Source organism: Rana temporaria, chromosome 1 (assembly GCF_905171775.1).
Source record: "Rana temporaria chromosome 1, aRanTem1.1, whole genome shotgun sequence".
NCBI classification, from domain to species: Eukaryota; Metazoa; Chordata; class Amphibia; order Anura; family Ranidae; genus Rana; species Rana temporaria.
The window spans coordinates 174,631,135-174,646,462 of record NC_053489.1 but is presented as its reverse complement, the minus strand read 5'-3'; the positions used below and the strand labels follow the sequence as shown (position 1 = coordinate 174,646,462).

General features: G+C 44.4%; 1 protein-coding gene across 1 annotated transcript; it reads left to right on the top strand.

Annotated features, from left to right (window-relative positions):
• The first annotated feature begins 219 nt into the window (after positions 1-219).
• On the top strand, positions 220-14,940 carry PHETA1 (PH domain containing endocytic trafficking adaptor 1). Its single transcript, XM_040346350.1, has 3 exons — positions 220-417; positions 7,224-7,306; positions 13,318-14,940. The coding sequence occupies exon 3, from the start codon at positions 13,333-13,335 to the stop codon at positions 14,125-14,127; it is 795 nt and encodes a 264-aa protein (XP_040202284.1). The 5' UTR covers positions 220-417; positions 7,224-7,306; positions 13,318-13,332; the 3' UTR covers positions 14,128-14,940.
• Positions 14,941-15,328: the final 388 nt, after the last annotated feature.

Sequence of the window (15,328 nt, the reverse complement as noted above, 5' to 3'; positions counted from 1 at the left end):
TGTCTTCATTTCAGGAGCACAGCAGCAAACGGTGATTGTTTTCTATACCCACTGTAGATCTGCTAGTCCATATAGCCCCCCACCAGACTGACAATGCCCCCTGTGCTCTTCCATTACATTGCCCACACCCTAAGAGCACAGGCCGCCCGTGTTGTGTGACCGGGACACGCAGGCACACTCCACGCCGCGGGGCGGGGTCCGGCTGTGGGGGGGCGGGCTCAGTGTGGACGATCCATTTCCTGTGCTGCCTGCTTGCTGGGGGGACCCGGACAATGGGAAGAGCTGGAAGGAGGGAATGTGATCGGGGAGCGGAGCCCGGACATGTGTGAGCCTGCTGGGCGGGAGGAGTGCGGGGAGAGCCGCCTGGACTACATGGAGATCGTCTACTATGACCGGAGCTCCGATCTACCACGGCATGTAAACACAACCCTACCCCCGGGGGGGCACCCCAATGTCACCCGATGGGAGGCACCCCAATGTACCCCGATGGTCACATCTGTCATCCCTCTCACCCCATACTACTCACCCTACATGATCCAATCTCCTCCACAATCTGATTGTACACTTTCCTATCCCCAGACAGACTCTCACACTACATGGATGATGGGGATTGTACTCCTCTGTAATGGGACAGCTGTGTATCATGGTGACATTGGGGTCCCCTGTACTGAGATCTGGGGGTACACTGTGTGTTAGAGTACTGGAGGAGATTTGTAACATCTGTCCCATATACTGTATATGTATTCAGAGAATCGGGATGTGTTAGGACCCCTGTCACTGATTGCACCTATTTCCTATTACTTTCTGTACTAGTGACAGTAGTCACCGGGATCAATAGAGAGGGTGACACAGACAGCAATACAAACCTGACAGAAGGTCTAACCCCTTGCCACTCTGTCCTAAAGCATCTAAAACCCTTTCAGCTTTACATACATTTATTGCCCCCACTACCTACCTCTTATATTGTTCTAGCTTGGTTAGTACTTTTCATTGGGTTTGGTTGATTCCATCCACTTGTCATTCAGTCATCTTGGTGGACAATGTGTGATACTTGAAGGAATTTTCTGTTGTTGGGTGTAACAATTTCGCTATGTGTTGGCAGCATATGGTTACATAGGTAATCAGTAAACCCTAATCCTCCATAGAAGGTGAAATGATTGGTTATAAAGTGTGAGCCCACAAGATCAGAAATCTCCCTCCTGATCCCCGGACCATCCGATCTCCCTCCTGATCCCCCGGACCATCCGATCTCCCTCCTGATCCCCCGGACCATCCGATCTCCCTCCTGATCCCCCGGACCATCCGATCTCCCTCCTGATCCCCCGGACCATCCGATCTCCCTCCTGATCCCCCGGACCATCCGATCTCCCTCCTGATCCCCCGGACCATCCGATCTCCCTCCTGATCCCCCGGACCATCCGATCTCCCTCCTGATCCCCCGGACCATCCGATCTCCCTCCTGATCCCCCGCACCATCCGATCTCCCTCCTGATCCCCCCGGACCATCCGATCTCCCTCCTGATGCCCCGGACCATCCGATCTCCCTCCTGATGCCCCGCACCATCCGATCTCCCTCCTGATGCCCCGCACCATCCGATCTCCCTCCTGATGCCCCGCACCATCCGCTCTCCCTCCTGATGCCCCGCACCATCCGCTCTCCCTCCTGATGCCCCGCACCATCCGCTCTCCCTCCTGATGCCCCGCACCATCCGCTCTCCCTCCTGATGCCCCGCACCATCCGATCTCCCTAGGCCTAGATAAACCTTTTCTGCATGGCAAAATCCCTTAAAGCGGAGGTTCACCCGTACATGACACTTTTTCCCCTTAGATGGATGCTCGATTTGTCTAGGGGAATCGGCTAGTTGTTTTAAAATATGAGCCGTACTTACCGTTTACGAGATGCATCTTCTCCGCCACTTCCGGGTATGGGCTGCGGGACTGGGCGTTCCTATTTTGATTGACAGTCTTCCGAGAGGCTTCCGACGGTCGCATCCATCGCGTCACGATTTCCCGAAAGAAGCCGAACGTCGGTGCGCAGGCGCAGTATAGAGCCGCACCGACGTTCGGCTACTAGTGACGCGATGGATGCGACCGTCGGAAGCCTCTCGGAAGACTGTCAATCAAGAAGGAACGCCCGCTCCCGAAGACCCATATCCCGGAAGCGACGGAGAAGATGCATCTCGAAAACGGTAAGTACGGCTTATATTTTAACACAACTAGCTGATTCCCCTAGACCAAACGAGCCTCCATCTAAGGGGAAAAGATAAAAAAATATATAATTGGGTGAACTCCCGCTTTAAAGCGGTTGTAAACCCGTTTAAATTTTTTTATTTTTATTTTTTCCTGCAAGGCAAAAGTCATAATGAGCTAATATGCACCGCATATTGGCTCATTATGAAATACTTACCTCGGAACGAGGTGTGTAAAACTTACCTGGTTCACGCCGAGCGAGAAATCATCTTGCTCCGGCGTGTCTTCCGGGTATCGCCGCTCCAGCGCTGTGATTGGCTGGAGCGGCGATGACGTCACTCCCGCGCGTGCGCGCGGGAGATTTAAATTCGGCAAGGTCCGGCGGCTGCCGGTCCTTTAGCCGAGGATCCCCCCTGCGCATGCGCCGCTGACGTCAGCGGCGCATTGCGAGGGGAATATCTCCTAAACCGTGCAGGTTTAGGAGATATTCTTTATACCTACAGGTAAGCCTTATTAGCCTTATTACACCTGTTTTGTGAATTAAAAAATAACAAAACAGTAAAGTTAGCCCAATTTTTTTGTATAATGTGAAAGATTAAGTTACGCCGAGTAAATAAATACCCAACATGTCACGCTTTAAAGTTGCGCACACTCATGGAATGTCGCCAAACGTCAGTACTTAAAAATCTCCATAGTCATCGCTTATTTTATTTTTTTACAAGTTACAATTTTAGAGTTACAGAGGAGGTCTAGTGCTAGAATTGTTGCTGGCGCTCTAACGCACGGGACGATACCTCACATGTGTGGTTTGAACGGCGTTTACATATGTGGGCGGGACTTACGTATGTGTTCGCTTCTGAGCGCGAGCTACCGGGGACAGGGGCGTTTAAATTTTTTTTTTTTATAATTTTTTTATTTATTTTACTCAATTTCTTTTATTTTTACACTTTTTTTTACATTTTTTTTTTTGATCACTTTTATTCCTATTACAAGGAATGTAAACATCCCTTGTAATAGGAATGGCTCGTGACAGGTACTCTTATTGGAGAGATGCGGGGTCAATAAGACCCCACATCTCTCCTCCAGGCTGGAAAGCATTAGATCGTGAACATTTTTTTTACAGATCTAATGCTTTCAGCCGCGATTGCGGCTGTGTTTACATTCCAGGACCCGGGCGTGACGTCATAACATCGCGCCCGGGCCTCCGACGATCATAGAGATGATCTATGGTTCTATGGTTTCCATCCGACACCGGCGGATCATTTCTCCGGGTCTCCGATGGCAAAGGAGAGCCCGGAGAAGCACCGGATGGCGGCGGGAGGGGGGGGCGTCCCCTCCCGCCGCCTATAAGAACGATCAAGCGGCGGCATCGCAGGATCCAGGGACAAGGTAAGTAAATCATGCCTGTGGATGCTGCGAGGCGATCCTGAGTCTGGCTCGGGGATACCGCTTTTGGTTCTGAAATTCTGAAATTCCACCCCGAGCCAGACTCAGGAATACCGCCAGGGGGGTTAATAAATTGTAGTACAGTATCTGGTTTTGTGTTCAGAATGGTGTCCCAGCTATTCCAGTGACTTCTGATTACACCATGTTACCTGCTGGTCCTCTCCATGGTTCTTACAGGGCGGGTCACATTGGTGATGAACTGGAGCAGATCATATGTATGACTTCTGATAGTGTAGTATAAATATTCACTATTATCTGCTACCCTAATGCGCTATGTTTTTGTGAGGTCTGGTCCTAATCACATCTTTCAGTACCTGCCTGTCTACTGACAGCTCCTGGAGATAAGATCTGACTGTACATGGCCGTGGTAAAGTGTTCTAAATACGGCCTTTTCAACCAGGGTTCCTGCAAACGTTTCTAGGGGTACCAGGAGGAGTCAGCAATTTCTGCCTCTCTGATTTTCTTATATGTAAGGGGGCGCTCTTCCCTCTGACCTCCAATCTTAGGGGGGCATTCTTCCTACTGCGATGACCAATGTAAGGGGGGGCATTCCTCCATCTTCCCACTGACCACCAGTATTAACAGGCATGCTTCCTACTGATGGGGGATAATTTTTCCCACTGACCACCATGTAAGGTGGGGGATATTCTACCCAATGATCACCAATATGAGGGCTCTGAGGAAGGGGGTGCGCCCCCGAAATGCGTTAGCTGTACCCCGTGTTCTGTGCAAGTCCATGCACTGTGTTTACTTTTATAAAAAAAAAAATATATTATTAAATTATCTCTGGTAAAGCACTAGGTGTGCGCGCCTTCCATTTTTCTTGTAGTTCCTTTCAGAATACCCCATCTGAGGAAGGCAGCATCCACCTAGCTTTGGGATACCATATAAACCTTTCACACAACCATTTTATCTGATATCTGTCACACCTTAGAAGACCTATTAGCGCTGGAAGTGACTGTGTTTTTTACAATAATCCTTGCCTGTAGGTACAATGAATATCTTCTAAACTTTGCACTGTTTAGGAGATGTTCACAATGTCAGCAGCTGGTGACGTCACTGGAGAGAGTACAAAGAAGGGCAACAAAGCTAATAAAGGGTCTGGAGGATATTGTTTATGAGGAAAGGTTGCGAACACTGAACTTATTCTCTCTGGAGAAGAGACGCTTGAGAGGGGAAAGGTTTTCAATTTCCAAATACCGTACTGGTGACCCCACAATAGGGATAAAACTTTTTTGCGGAAGGGAGTTTAACAAGACACGTGGCCACTCCTTAAAATGAGAATAAAAGAGGTTTAACCTTAAACTACGTAGAGGATTCTTTACTGTAAGAGCAGCAAGGATGTGGAATTCCCTTCCACAGGCGGTGGTCTCAGCGGGGGGGCATCGATCGTTTCAAGAAACTATTACATAAGCACCTGAACGACCACAACATACAGGGATATATAATGTAATACTGACATAACCACACACACACACACAGGATGGACTTGAGTCTTTTTTCAACTTCACCTGACTTAGAAAAATTTATAACGCACGTACATAATTAATAATCAGAGAAATATTAATATCGCACGTAAATAATTAAATAAGCTATAAACACCTTTTTGTCTATATAAAAATTAAAACAGAGAATAGCGCTGCGAAAAAGAGAAAAGTATTACATTTATTGATACAGAGAAGAAACTTGTATTTCTCTAATATTTACAACTATAACATAAAGGATATCACTTGTTAAAACAGAGAGGATATTGCTGAATGCTGATACAACATACATGTTAATATGGCTATAGAGGATTCAACAATAAGTAATGCTAAGTGGTAGAGAGAGAGAGGGAGAGTGGTAGAGAGAGACAGAGAGAGGGAGAGGGAGAGAGAGAGAGAGAGAGAGAGAGACAGACAGACAGACAGAGAGAGAGAGAGAGACAGACAGAGGGAGAGAGAGACAGACAGAGGGAGAGAGAGACAGACAGAGGGAGAGAGAGAGAGACAGAGGGAGAGAGACAGAGGGAGACAGAGGGAGAGAGAGACAGACAGAGAGAGACAGAGAGAGAGACACACAGACAGAGAGAGAGACAGACAGGGAGACAGAGAGAGAGAGACACAGATAGAGAGAAAGAGACAGGGAGACAGAGAGGTTACATCACCACGCCTGGGTACGCTCATCCATCATGCTTTAGTCTGCCCTCCAGTCAAGCTAGGACATCATACACTGAACTCTGTCAAGCTGACTTGACTGGCTTTATACCCCTTAGACTACACCTTTTCCCTCCAAAAAACTCAAGTTCCCGAGGATTCGATTGGTTGCCTCTATGAGTCTTTTCAGTAATGACACTTAAGGACCCCCCACCCAGCATTCTCCTGTAGGTAATTTCCTGACATCTAGTTCCTACAATTCGTATCTTACAAGACACCTGGATAGTTCCTGGCTGTCCCAGCCCTTTACATACACACGGTAATTTGACATGTTCAATTAACACAGGGCCTATTGTGGCCTTTAATTAGACAAGAGATTAAAGGAACCTTGTTTAATATTCACACACACCTGGTATTATTATCTAATTAACACAGTCCAACTAAATGTGATCTTCAACAGGAGAAGGAAATTAGTTTAATTCAATGAGGGGATACTTCTTATCAGACAGTATATTGTACTGTAACTATAAAAATGGTATGCAGCTATCCTTGGACCGAGTAGTCATACCAGTATGCTAAGGGCCCCTGCTGTTTCTAGCTTCCCTTCAGAACAGAAGGACAATGTGACTAATTGAATTAACACCTGACACCTGTAATCGGTTCCCAAGACAGCAGATGCTTGTACAGTAGTGGCCCTGTCATAATTAGTCCAATACAACTTATACATTAATATTTTTCCCAATGGTTCCCCTGGTACAAATATGAAATTCAACATTTCTATAACACACCTACTACATAACTATGGTGCGGGCACACTGTGCTCTGTAGTGCGGGCACACTGTGCTCTGTAGTGCGGGCACACTGTGCTCTGTAGTGCGGGCACACTGTGCTCTGTAGTGCGGGCACACTGTGCTCTGTAGTGCGGGCACACTGTGCTCTGTAGTGCGGGCACACTGAGCATGCCGTCAGTTCGGAGCTCTGTGCCATGATTGTGACTCCCGTAGTCATGCGCAGAAAAGACTGGGAGAAAATAGAAGCCCTGGCAGTGGTGACAACTTGCCACTGGAGGGCGTTTTTATGACAGGTAAGTCTGCCATAACGTGTTAGTATGCGGTGAGTACTTGCAGGGGGCAGACTCCATTTTTTTTTTTCCTTTTGTCTTTCTTTCTGACCTTACTACTGCTTTATTAGGAAAATATGTGGGGAGATATGGAGATTTATTTGTATTGCAGAGTTTACTCTAATATAGATCCAAAACCAAATAGAAGATGAGTAAACCCCTGTAAGACTTTACTGTTTGTGTCCCATTGGTGAGATTCTCCTTCTGCCCTGAAGAGAGAAGTCTTTCTATAATGGGGAGACGTTTAAATTAGCTCCTTGGTTATAGGTTTTTATGTTTAGTGGTAAATTGTTTATTTTGCATGTTCTAAGCATTGTCTTGTCCTGCCACAGGAGGAACACTACTGATACTGAATGTGCAACTGAATGAACTGTGAAAGGGAATGAAGCCTCACCACTGTCTGCAGAGGTAGCCGGTACGTATATGTGCTCTAAATGACACCAGATAAATCTGCGGGCACGTGGCATATTCTGGCATATTAAAAAGAAGTCCTTGTGGCTCTACATAATTTACTTTGGTTTCATCCAAGGGATAGGAATGGCTTCATAAACTCTATCACTCGCCACTCCATGTGACTATGGGGCAATCTTTAAAGGGGTTGTAAAGGTACAATTCCACCTTAAATCCTATTTAGTACTGTGAGAGTCAAAGGGTTACTTACCCCAAACATAATATCTCAGTTTTAAAGGGGTTGTAAAGGTAAAACATTTTTTTCCTAAAAAGCTTCCTTTACCTTAGTGCAGTCCTCCTTCACTTACCTCATCCTTCCAGTTTGCTTTTAAATGCCCTTATTTCTTCTGAGAAATCCTCACTTCCTGTTCTTCTGTCTGTAACTCCACACAGTAATGCGAGGCTTTCTCCCTTGTGTGGAGTGTCGTGCTCGCCCCCTCCCTTGGACTACAGGAGAGTCAGGACGCCCACTAACACACAGCACCTTTCTCTATCTGCAACATAAGAGCGTCCTGACTCTCCTGCAGTCCAAGGGAGGGGGCTAGCATGACACTCCACACCAGGGAGAAAGCCTTGCATTACTGTGTGGAGTTACAGACAGAAGAACAGGAAGTGAGGATTTCTCAGAAGAAATAAGGACATTTAAAAGCAAAATGGAAGGATGAGGTAAGTGAAGGAGGACTGCACTAAGGTAAAGGAAGATATTTAGGGATTTTTTTTTTTTTACCTTTACAACCCCTTTAAGTGGTTGTAAACCTTTACCTATACCCATCGTCTCTAACTGACATCATCAATAGAAGCCCCAATGCTAATACAGACACACACCATATGCACGTTAAAGCGGGGTTCCACCCACTAACAAACGATGTAGCTGCTGACTTTTAATAAGGACACTTACCTGTCCTAGGCCCCCGTGATGTCGGCCCCCCGAGGCCAATCACTTGATCGTTGCAGGTCCCGGTGCCACCATGCTCACTAAGGGAAACGGGCAGTGGAGCCTTGTGGCTTCACTGCCCGTTTCCTACTGCGCATGCGTGAGTCTCACAGCGTTGTATGAATGGGTGGCTGCTCTCTGGGATACACATAGTTCCCAGAAGGCAGCGCGCACCATTCCCCAGAAGACAACACGAGGATGAAGACCAGCCGCGGACTAGGAAGAGGCAGATTAGGAAGATCCGCATTTTCTGGTAAGTAAAAAAAAAATTTGTTTTCAATTTTTTTTTTTTTTTTTTAAATTTTGGTGTAACTTTTTTTTTTTTTTAGGGTGGACCTCCACTTTAAAATACATTAATAATGCATGTCTCAAATCAGCAGTTCACAAGCTTCTGAATAGTATATATGTATGCACGATCTTCTATAATCTTTCAGTGTCTTCCATTGTTATTCCATTTGTATTATATTTATTTTCTTTTACAATGTTGTTTTCCTCTAGGACGAGTGCCTGCTGGCTAACATGTAATCTGCTTTAATATTTCACTCAGCAGAGGAAGCCCTTTCCCTCATTCACATCCTTTAGTGAGATCCGATTCTATGCTCTAAACCAAAACTCTTCAGGTTTAATGTCCCCACTTCATGACTAAAAAAAATAAGAGTTGAAATGGGAGATAATTCATATCAGCACATCAGAAATGCAATTCCTGTGTCAACCTTTTTCTGTATCCTGTTACTTGCTTTATTTTTTTATATGGACATAAAGGGTCGATGAGGATGAACTGAACTTGATGCAGTTCGGAGGATAATTCCACCTTAAATCCTATTTAGTACTGTGAGAGTCAAAGGGTTACTTACCCCAAACATAATATCTCAGTTTTAAAGGGGTTGTAAAGGTAAAACATTTTTTTCCTAAAAAGCTTCCTTTACCTTAGTGCAGTCCTCCTTCACTTACCTCATCCTTCCATTTTGCTTTTAAATGTCCTTATTTCTTCTGAAAAATCCTCACTTCCTGTTCTTCTGTCTGTAACTCCACACAGCAATGCAAGGCTTTCTCCCTGGTGTGGAGTGTCGTGCTCGCCCCCCCCCCCCCCCTTGAGGGGGCAAGCAGGAGAGTCAGGACGCTCTCTACATTGCAGATAGAGAAAGGAGCTGTGTGTTAGTGGGCGTCCTGCTCGCCGCCCCCCCCTCAAGGGAGGGGGCGAGCATGACACTCCACACCAGGGAGAAAGCCTTGCATTACGGTAGTGAGTTACAGACAGAAGAACAGGAAGTCAGGATTTCTCAGAGGAAATAAGGACATTTAAAAGCAAAATGGAAGGATGAGGTAAGTGAAGGAGGACTGCACTAAGGTAAAGGAAGCTATTTAGGAAAACATTTTTTTTACCTTTTACAACCCCTTTAAGCATGCTTGCCCTATAGATTCTCATACCTTTTAAGGCAGTGGTCATCAACCCTGTCCTCAGGGCCCACTAACAGGCCATATTTTATGTATTACCTTGGGGAGATGCAGACTAGAATACTGCAATCACTGTGCAGCAAATGATATCACCTGTGATGTATTTTAGTTATTTTGCAAACCTGGCCTGGGGGCGGGAGGTGCGTTGGCGGCGCTTTACCACCAATTTCTCCCACTAGCGGCCTGAGAAAGGGTTAAAAACCACCGCAAAGCACCTCTGCAAAGGCACATTGCCGGCGGTATAGCCGCGGTGTCCCATTGATTCCAATGGGCAGCAGTGGTGGCGGAGGTGACTCCAAAGATGCGGCTAGCAGGACTTTTTTTTACCGTCCTGCTAGTGCACCGCTCCAGTGTGAAAGCCCTTGGGGCTTTCACACTGGAGACACAGCAGTGGCTGTTTAGGGTCGGTTTGCAGGTGCTGTTTTTAGCACAATAGCGTCTGCAAACCGCTCCAGTGTGAAATAGGTCTTGGTGGGCACTGAGAACACTTCCCACTTCCAATTGTTTGCTTGGCTTTGCCACTGCTGAGACACATAAGGGACTTCCAGGAGGGCAATCTTGCCCAAAGGATGAAAAAAAAAAACACTATTCAAAGCAAACGCCACCATCCATCCATGTCCCCGTTTTGTTGAGAAATCACTTTGAAAAACACCCCCTAGCATTTCTAGCCTTGGCCATCTTCAGTAAGTGGCATTTACTTCCTGGAATCTAAATGTCCTTGGCTCCTCAACTCCTGAAGACTCCTGGGATGTATGACATCATTTGCATAGGCAAGAAACCAGGAACTAACTTAAAGGGTTGTAAAGGTTTGTTTTTTATTTTCTAAATAGGTTCCTTTTAAGCTTGTTGGTTCACTTACCTTTTCCTTCAATTTCCCTTCTAAATGTTTTTTTCTTTGAATTTCCCACTTCCTGTTCCTCCTCAGTAACCTTGCCCCTTTTTGCAATTCGGCACTGCGGCACTTTAACTGATGTGGCTCCCAAACAAATTTGGCGTCCTTTTTTTCCCACAAATAGAGCTTTCTTTTGCTGGTATTTGATCACCTCTGCGGTTTTTTTATTTTTTGCGCTATAAACAAAAATAGAGCGACAATTTTGAAAAAAATTCTATATTTTTTACTTTTTGCTATAATAAATATCCCCCAAAAATATTTTAAAAAACATATTTTTTTCCCTCAGTTTAGGCCGATACGTATTCTTCTACATAAAATCGCAATAAGCGCTTATCGATTGGTTTGCGCAAAATTTATAGCGTTTACAAAAAAGGGGATAGCTTTATTGCATTTTTATTATTTTTTTTTTTTTTTTTTCGTGACCTGCAACATTATGGCGGACACATCCGACAATTTTTGAGACCATTGTCATTTCACAGCAAAAAGTGCTATAAAAATGCACTGTTTACTGTGAAAATTACAATTGCAGTTTAGGAGTTAACCACTAGGGGGCTCTGTAGGGGTTAAGTGTGACCTCATTTGTGTTTCTAACTGTAGGGGGGCGGGGCTGGACGTGTGACGTCATTGATTGTCTTTCCCTATATCAGGGAACAGACGATCAATGACACTGCCACAGTGAAGGTGTGTTTACACACACCTCTCCCCGTTCTTCAGCTCCGGTGACCGATCATGGGACATCGGCAGCGATCGGGCCCGCCGGTCCCGTCACAGAGCTTAGGACCGGGTCGCAAGCTCGCCGCCGCCGGCGGCACGCTCGCGACCCCACGGCTGGGCTTAAAGAGACACGTACAGGTACGTGATTGTGCCCAGCCGTGCCATTCTGCCGACATATATCGGCGTGAAGGGGTCCTTAAAGTGGTTAAAGGAATCTATTTAGAAAATAAAAAAACCTTTACAACCCCTTTAAGAAATGTAAAAAAAAGTTTAAAGCAAGTAAATATGATCTACTTTCCTCTCAATTTACTAATGCTGGCAGCATGAGGATTAAAAATCAGTGTTGATTTGGAGAGTAATCATTAAATTCTTTTCATACTGCTGATGAGATGGCTCTATATTATCTCCCAGTATAAACCTTTTATAGAATGATATCTGGAGGTATTCCACGTCAGGCAGGCTCTGTTATGTTGCTCATTGGTGCAAATTTAGCATGTTTTTCAGCAGGGTTATTATTAAAGTATAGTCATGAGTGACAGAATCACAAGACTTGCTGAACAGATTTAGAAATCCTTTGCAAGATAAAACAGTTTTAATATGTATTTCAAATGTGAATTTACTGTATTTGCCTTCATGAGTTCTTAATTTCTACATAGGAATCTGTAATACAAAATTCCAATGTGGACACCAGCAATTTCTTACCAACAGCACTGACCATAGGTGTATCAATTGTGTCTTACCCAGACAAGAGTACTTGATCCTCCTGATTTTCATATACAGTGCCTTGAAAAAGGTATTCATACCCCTTGAAATTCTCCTGTTTCAAATATTTTATTGAATTTTATAATTATCATCAAAATTTCATTAACAGAGAATATACAATAATACATTAACAGAACGTGTACAATAGTATAGTGGAACCCTTGAAATTTTCCACATTTTGTCATGTTCCAACCAAAAACATAAATGTATTTTATTGGGATTCTATGTGATGGACCAACGCAAAGTGGCACATCATTGTGAAGTGGAAAGAAAATCATAAATGGTTTTCAATTTATTTTTACAAATAAATATGTGAAAAGTGTGGCATGCATTTGTATTCGGCCCCCCCTGAGCCAATGCTTTGTAGAACCCCCTTTCACTGTAATTACAGCTGCAAGTCTTTTTGGGGATGTCTCTACCAGCTTTGCACTTCTAGAGTGACATTCCTATGGACAGATTCTCCCACCTGAGCTGTGGATCTCTGCAGCTCCTCCCGAGTTACCATGGACCTCCTGGCTGTTTCTCTGATTAATGCTTTCCTTGCCTGGTCTGTGAGTTTAGGTGGAGCCATGTCTTGGTAGGTTTGCAGTTGTGTCATACTTTTTCAATTTTTGGATGGTGGCTTGAACAGTGCTCCCTGAGATGTTCAAAGCTTGGGATATTTTTTATTAACAAACCCTGCTTTAAACTTCCCCACAACTTTATCCCTGACCTGTCTGGTGTGAACCCTGGCCTTCGCAATGCTGTTTGTTCACGAAAAGTCTCTAACAAATCTCAGGGGGCTTCACAGAACAGCTGTATTTATACTGAGATTAAATCACACACAGGTGGACTCTATTTACTAATTAGGTGACTTCTGAGGACAATTGGTTCCACTAGATTTTATTTGGGGGTATCAGAATAAAGGGGAACTGAATACAAATGCACGCCACACTTTTCACATATTTATTTGTAAAACGTTTTGAAAACCATTTATCATTTTTCATTTCAGTTCCCAATTATGTGCCACTTTGTGTTGGGCTATTGCATAAAATCCCAATAAAATACATTTACATTTTTGGTTGTAACATGACAAAATGTGTAAAATTTCAAGGGGTGTGAATACCCTTTCAAGTCACTATAAATACATTTCCCAGGCAGTTAGATTTGTAAGTTATGTTTGTTGTTTATCTTTGTAGTTGAATTGGAAATTTTAATTCTTTTTTCATGTGTATTCAAGGACCGGAGGCGAGAGATGAAGCTCAATGAGAGGAACTTGGTCTATTATGCCACCTGCAAGTCACCGGTGGACAAATGTGGGTTCTTGTATAAAAAGGGTGAGCGCAATGCTTCCTATCATAGACGCTGGTTTGTGCTGAAGGGTAATATGCTCTTTTACTTTGACACTGAAGAACGTAAAGAGCCTCTCGGAGTGATTATACTGGAAGGATGCAGAGTGGAGCTATGTGAGTCTACCGAGGAATTTGCTTTTGCAATCAAGTTTGGCTATGCCAAATCCCGTGCCTATGTTCTTGCTGCTGACAGCCACAGCACAATGGAATCCTGGGTAAAGGCTCTTTCCAGGGCAAACTTTGAATACATCAGACTTGTAGTAAAGGAACTCCAGGAGCAGCTTGTGGAAATTAAGAAAAATCAGAGGGCTCTTGGTGGAACTCAGCACACGACGGAAGTAAATTCCAGTTTCCACAGTGACTGCCCCGCAGCCCCTGATATTCAAGATAGGCCTTTTCTAAAGGACAATGGCAGTGTGCCATGGAATAGCACTACAGATAATGTGCCCAATGGTGTCATTCATACAAATGGACCAAAATATAAATACATCACAAAAGGGCACTTGGGAGATAACTTGGGGGAGAGCGCCCAGCTCTACTCCATGGCATCGGAGAAGAGTCTGCAGACCGACAGCAGTGCAGATGAGGCATGTGCCAGTAATCGGGGAACTGAAGACCCTGCCAGCTTCTCCAGGCTCCATGACTTATTTGGTAAAGAAATTCTGGAACTAAGAACACAGTGGGCTGAAAAGTCATGAGCGTTATGCCGAAAATCTCTGCCTAAAGGTTCATTCCACTCAAAATGGAGATCTAAAATTTGGGTTTGATTGCTTTTTATATCCTTTATAGACTCATGTGATGAGATCTCTACACATGAGTTCCCAACTCGCCTACCCGCTGCAGCCGTTGCGTGCGTCTATGGGTGCAGGAAGGAGGATTGTGAGATAACACCTGAGAAATCTGACAATGAGACCTTTTTGCTGGATTTGCCAGGAGATTTCAAAAGTCTGCAAGATATTCAGACCAGATGTATCCAATCATAGTTGAAACATCAGTTTTTGGGTGGACTGACCTTTATTTACCTGAATCAATTATAAATTCTTCACCAGTAGCCTATATTTACTGCCACAATTCCGAAGCCACTATTTTAGTCCATTTTCTTTTTTTTACAACTTGTTTTGAGCACAAATTGACTTGCACTGATGTAACAAGTTGATCATAATGAGATGTAATACTTTGATCAACACAGACTTATCATTTGTAATGTCAGTTATGGCACTGAGAATGTGAACTTGCTTGTAGTAATGAAATGTTATCTGATCTAGAATTGTCGTGACCAATCACATCCTCTAGTCAGTGCATTGTAGTTTTTTGCACAATTGTAACTTTTTAGTTTTTTTTAATACTGTGATGTTAATATATGCGCTGATTTTTTTTCCAAACATAATTGGGGTAGAATGATTCAGGTTGAGTTCTATGATATATGAGCTCACCAGTTTTATATTTTATCAGTTGATACAGAGGTAGTGACAATATCTTTTATGAATCTTTTTATGAAAATACTATTTGGACTCACTGGTTTTATTACTTTCTGAGCCCCTGTCCTGGAACAAAATGCAGGTAGGGAAAGTTAAAGTGGTTGTAAACCCACTTTGACAATTTGCACCTACAGGTAAGCCTAGATTAAGGCTTACCTGTAGGTGCAAGAAATATCTCCTTAACCTACACGGTTAAGGAGATATTTGCAGAAAACACTGCACCAATGTCTACGGCGCATGCGCGCCATGGATAACGGCGCAGACGCACTGAGCATCCCGGTTTTATAAATGGGATCATGCCGGGATTACGCCGGTCTCGCGCATGCGCGGGAGTGACGTCATCGCCGGTCACAGTGCCGGAGTGGTGATACCCGGAAGAAGCTCTGAGTGGACATGGCGGCGGAGGGGAGCGGGTAGCACT

Bases quoted from the DNA above. Each gene is read 5' to 3' on its own strand.
- PHETA1 (XM_040346350.1), top strand. From the start codon at position 13,333: ATGAAGCTCAATGAGAGGAACTTGGTCTATTATGCCACCTGCAAGTCA.